General features: G+C 38.4%; 1 protein-coding gene across 2 annotated transcripts; it reads left to right on the top strand.

Annotated features, from left to right (window-relative positions):
- The first annotated feature begins 939 nt into the window (after window positions 1–939).
- trdc (T-cell receptor delta constant) lies at window positions 940–4,207 on the top strand. Of its 2 annotated transcripts, XM_069719246.1 has the most exons (4): window positions 940–1,024; window positions 2,310–2,588; window positions 3,209–3,295; window positions 3,733–4,207. In XM_069719246.1, the coding sequence occupies exons 2-4, from the start codon at window positions 2,438–2,440 to the stop codon at window positions 3,840–3,842; spliced, it is 348 nt and encodes a 115-aa protein (XP_069575347.1). In that variant the 5' UTR covers window positions 940–1,024; window positions 2,310–2,437; the 3' UTR covers window positions 3,843–4,207. The 2 variants fall into 2 exon arrangements, with proteins under 2 accessions (XP_069575347.1, XP_069575346.1); XM_069719245.1 differs by lacking the exon at window positions 940–1,024 and having other exon boundaries at window positions 2,168–2,588.
- Window positions 4,208–5,376: the final 1,169 nt, after the last annotated feature.

The raw sequence follows: 5,376 nt of genomic DNA, 5'->3' as shown, positions 1-5,376 counted from the left end.
GTTGGTTGTTTTTTTTTTTTTTGGGGGGGGGGCTCAATCTTCATCCTGCTCTTCCCCACATTTTCTAGACTGAAGTAAATAAACCACAGACTTCATCTCTCTCGTGTTTTTCCACATTAAATCGAAATTGTGTTTTTACTTTACAACTAAAACGGATCCCAGAACCTCTTGCTTGTACAGGGTACTCTGCTTTCACTCGAAATACGAACAAAATACACCAAAAGCGCGAGACTGGCAAAGAAGTGTCACAGAAAAGTGTTCTTATTTTAATGAAATATATGTTCAAAACCGCGTAAATTATTTATTATCCGTCTTATTTTTTTTATTTTTTTTTTTAAATTTCTTGCCAGAAAAATAAGTATTTTCTTGTTTAAGACAACCTTGGCAAATATAGATTTTTCTTTCATATATAACAAGAATAAAAGTTGCCTATAAAAGCTAAATAACTACCCTAAACATGTCCAAAATAAAAGTGCGCTGTCTGGCTTTGGTTCAGCGTGTTGCCGCTTCCTGCTGCAGCTGTGACAGGTTTTTGTACGACGGTTTTTCACCGTGTCGGGGTGGGCTCCACGGTGACTGAACAGTCACACAGAGCTGAACAAAAACCTGCAGCCTCGTCTCAAACGTCCCTTTTGGACCAGGAATCCTCCAGTCACCAAAAAAAAAACCCCACCCCACCAAGACACCGTCGGTCCGGTCCGCTCCAGGTGAGTCCTCAGCGGATTCTTTTCTGTGTAAAAAAAGTCCGATTTCTTTCACTTCTCCGACCCTCGTGTTTCTGCTCTGCCGCTCACACGGTTTTATATTCTTACATTTACTGGATAAATACCCAACATTTACTCCTGATTCTGTTCCTCTGGGTTTCACAGCTTCGCAGTGAATTTTATTTATTTATTTTTTTATTTTTGAACACTTTTCAGCTGCTCTGAGGTTGATTGACAACTCAGGAGTTTTTGTACGAGGCTCTAACACTGTGACGCTTTGGTATTTGGAGAGACCATCCGTGTCACCGTCGATCCTGACAGTAAGAAAAACACGCTTTCTACTTTTTAATACCGGGAGAATGTATCACCGTTGCGGGGTCTGATTGGTTTTAAATCAGAGTTTTTAATGTTTTAAAGCTTAAACCTGTATGATCCGTTGAGTCGTGATGTGAAGACGAGCTGCTGATTTCAGAGATGCAAAATGTAGATTTTTTTTTTTTACAAGAAAAAAAGATTCATATTGACAGAAAATCTGCTTCAGGACTTCGAGGGAAAGTTAGAACATGTTTTCAAAAGATGTTTTTTTTTCTTAATTCAAAGCCTGAAATGATCCAAAATACTGTCGGCTGCAATGTTTCAGGTCCTACGTTCAGTGTCTTCATGGCCGAGTAATAATTGTACAGTTAATTTGTTGATCATAGTGCTTTACAAAATCATCACAGGTGAAGATTTAAAAAAAAAAAAAAACGTGTTACCATTTTTAGAGGCCAGAAAAAGGAATTAAATCTGTCCTGTAGTCCTAAAGTCCAGAAAAATAATGTTTTAAATATACATACTAAAGTGGTTTAAAAAAAAACTGCAGTCAAATACAATCTTTTAAGGTTTAAAATTTCGTTTTAGAAGTTTTTTTTATGTACAGATTGTCTTGTGAACAATCACGAGAACTAAAATCATGCACACTTTGAATAGTGATAACGTTTTATTAATTCATTAATACATTCATTAGCAGAAATGTATTTCAAAGAATTAAAAAAAGAAAAGAAGCTGGAAACAATTTTTCTTAGTGAAACCAGAACACAAACAAAAAACAATCATGAAATGAGTCTAAAGATTTTCTTTAAATGTTGTTTAAAAGCCTTTGAAATTTCTCTTGTCATCATCTCTGCTGACACCATAATGATGAAAATATTAAAGACATTTTGGGAGGTAAACTTTCTGTCTGGAGTTCTTTTAAAATTACCAGCTCAAGTTGCTTTCAATAGTTGGTCAGATGAAATATATACTGGGTCTGAATTTGAGCTGCTCCTTGGCTGTAAATTACAATAATATTTTCATTTACTGCTGCTCATAAATCCACCGCTGCTTGTGATGAATTTGATAGTTTATTTATTGCCCAATAAACACTCCTGAAATAATCAAGCCTACTATTTTTGTTCAAAGCTTTCAGATAAAGTAAAGTTGAAACGTGGAAATTAGTTATTTTTTGTTTTTTTTATGACTAAATGTTCTTGACGTTCAAATGAATAAAATCCTGATAATTCTTTTTTGTTATGATTCCCTCCTCCGAGCTGTGTGAATCAGGTTTATCGTTCTTTGTTCCTGCAGATTCGACCGTCCTGGCCCCGTCCCTGTTCGTCCTTAAGCCCCTGGAGCCTGACGGACCGCCTCTGACGTTGGCCCACCAGAGCCCAGAAGTCTGCCTGGCCACTGATTTCCGTCCGAGGGACGGTGAAATGATTGTGAACACGGTGAAGGATTCGTACAATTTGAACACCAGTAGCGCCGTTCTGTCCAAGAAAAAGAAAACCTACTTCTACGCCGCTTTCTTCGATGACACCATCAACTCCTGCGAGCTGCACGGGTCGTCCACCAAAAACCAAATCGGTACGAAAAACCACCGACTTATTCCAACAGTCGCTAAAGTCCCAGTCAGTGATCGTAGCTCTGACTGAGCTGTGTTTAATTCACCCAGTTTTGAAATGTTTTCTGCGATGGCATTAAACCATCACTGAATTTATTGAACACGTTTAACTTGTTATCTTAATTAAAATGAGTTTTGGAGGGACAAATTTGCTGAAAATAAGTTTTTGAATCGGTACAGAAACTCTGATGTCATTAGGCCTGCTGTCAACAACATTTAGCATAAATAACTGTGGAAAAATATGAAGAAAACTTAAATTGTCAAATGTATTCTAACTCCTGATAATGTTGTTTTTCACTTTTAAAGTCTCGGTGAAATATTTGAGAATCCTGTTGCCCTGTGAAATGTTAAAAGATCAGAGCCTGTACATGAATTTCACAAAGAAATTCACTTCAATATGTTTTTTTTTTTTTTTTTTTTTATTGTTAAGTGTTGGTTGATACAAAGTCCGAGTGTTGAGCCTGACCGTCAGTTTAGGATACGTTCCTACCCAGAGCCCAGAAACTCTCAAAATGTTACAATAATTAATATTAATAGTTTAATAGATGTTTGTGTAATTTCTGTATTTCCTGTTTCCAAACAGATGCCCCCTGCCTGAATGTGAACCAAACAAATGAGCCCCAAAAAGTTGAACGCTGCACGGATGAGTCCTGCTCTAACTTTTATCCAGGTGAGTCACCGAACACACCTGGAAAAAAAACGTTCCAGCTTTTGGCCCTGGACACATTAAGCATTAAGATTAAGATCATTTTATTGTCATATGCAAAGTTTACACCGTCCAATGAAATTGGATGAAAAAAATGTTTTTTTTTAACACCCATCCTGACCTGCTGCTTTATTTTAATGCTCCGTCTATTAGAATTTTCTGATGTATTTATAAATGTCTGTAATTCACAACGTGAACCGTCAGGCTCGACCCCGATCACGTCGGTTCGGCCTCAGTTTATTGAATTATTCCAGCCGGTTTGAGAGGGTCGAGCTCTGCGTCGCGCTGGCTAAACGAACTGTGCGAGGGAAAGCTGCCGCTCAGAGTTCAGGTCACGGACGGACGGATTCGGCCTGAACTGTCGTTTTTTTTTTTGTTTGTTTCGTTTCTTTGCCGTTCAGAAAACGCCAAGCTGAACTTCTTCCTGCTGGTGATGAACGGAGTCAGAGTGGTGTTCACGAAAACTCTGGTCTTTAACACCATCCTCACCATCAGAGCTTTGGTCTTCTAACTCGGGGCTCAAAACCAGCGCTGGTCAGGCTGAGAGGAAAACAACCGAAGCTTCTGCAGAGCGAACAAGTCTGGATCCAACCAAGGCTGCGCAGTTCCTGCTCAATGTTTGTTTCTTATAATTCATCCTCAACAGCTTCTTTCCGTTGGTTTTGATTGAAAGTAGAAACGCGTTTATATTAAGTCGTTTCTCTGCATCAGTTCTTTTAATGTTTATAATGTAGTGTTTATCACAGTTGTTTTGCTTTTTTGAATTCATAAGCTTTGTGTCAGTTTATTCAGCCTCTTCTGTATCAATTTACTGTTTCCATGTTTTCCAGGTTGAAGCGTTGCCTTTTTGTTTCGAATAAAAACTCATCAGCTCTTTATGATTCGGTGTTTGGATGTTCTCTGCTTTCACTCTTGACTCTTTAATCTGCATCTTCTTTTCGTCCTTCTTTCGTCTTTTCTTTTGACTTTGAGGATTGTTGATTCATCACAAAAAGATTTTGATTTAACACTCCGCAAGTCGACATCTGGGGATCGTCCAAAACATACAGGTACGATATATTTCAGGAGGACCTCGAGGAACTTCCTTCAACTGTGGCACAATCTTTCAATCGGACTCTAGGACGGCGGTCAAAGGTCACAGTGAACTTATGTCCATCCCGTTCTTGTAGCCACGATATCTGTAACCTCTTTGGTTGCTGATGGCTTATTTCTGGTCGTTTTTTTTTTAATGTGAACGTCTTTATCAGTCGGCCCTGTTTGTCTCTGTCTCAGAGTGTCGGTCGGTGTTCAGTTCAGTTTCATCAGTTGAAACCACATTTCAACAGAAACCAGAAACAGTCGAACACGAAGCTGCAGATAAAAATCAGACGGAAACCGAACGGCAGCTCAGTTTCACTTCGACAGGAAACACTTTGGAGCATCAGCTTTTTGCTTGTTTCTCATGCCAGCGTTACGTGACTCATTCACAGTAATTTACATGTTTAACTCTTTGTTTTAAGTCAGACGGGCTGCGTTCAACACAGCCTGAATTATTCAGGTCAAAGGTCAAGACAAACTCACAATGTTGTTTTTCATTTTCCATCCAGTTCAGTTAATTTCAGAGAACTGAGGAAGATTCAGCAGTGCCGTAAATGATGACGGTATGCGGCTGCACACGTTTTAAGAGATTTAAAAGTAATTTCCATAACAGTAATCTCCTGTTATGAGTCCTCAAGCTTTGCACATGAAACACAAATAAATTCATTGTCTGTAACACACAGCTCTTCAGAAACACCTTTACTGTTGCTGCTGTAGATTTCCACGTTTAAACTGAGCATGCAGACGTCTGACTTTTCAGTAAATTAAATCTTATATGTGGTTTTGTGCACTCATTTTTGTTTTACAACATAGTTTCTGAGCTTTATTTCATTTTCCTCCTCCCGTTGCTCCTCGTGGCTTTGAGGTCGTTTTGTTTTAGTATATTTTCATCTCACTGCAAAACAAAATATAAATCAGAGAAAATACTACAGCAACCTGACAAAACTGAACCTCAAAGCTTTTAAAAA

The sequence above is a fragment of the Brachyistius frenatus genome, unplaced genomic scaffold, assembly GCF_029030835.1.
Source record: "Brachyistius frenatus isolate BFR_SWC_R1_liver_20210118 unplaced genomic scaffold, ASM2903083v1 Contig_211, whole genome shotgun sequence".
NCBI lineage: Eukaryota > Metazoa > Chordata > Actinopteri > Embiotocidae > Brachyistius > Brachyistius frenatus.
The sequence above is the reverse complement of the archived record's forward strand: the minus strand, read 5'-3'. Positions and strand labels throughout refer to the sequence as shown.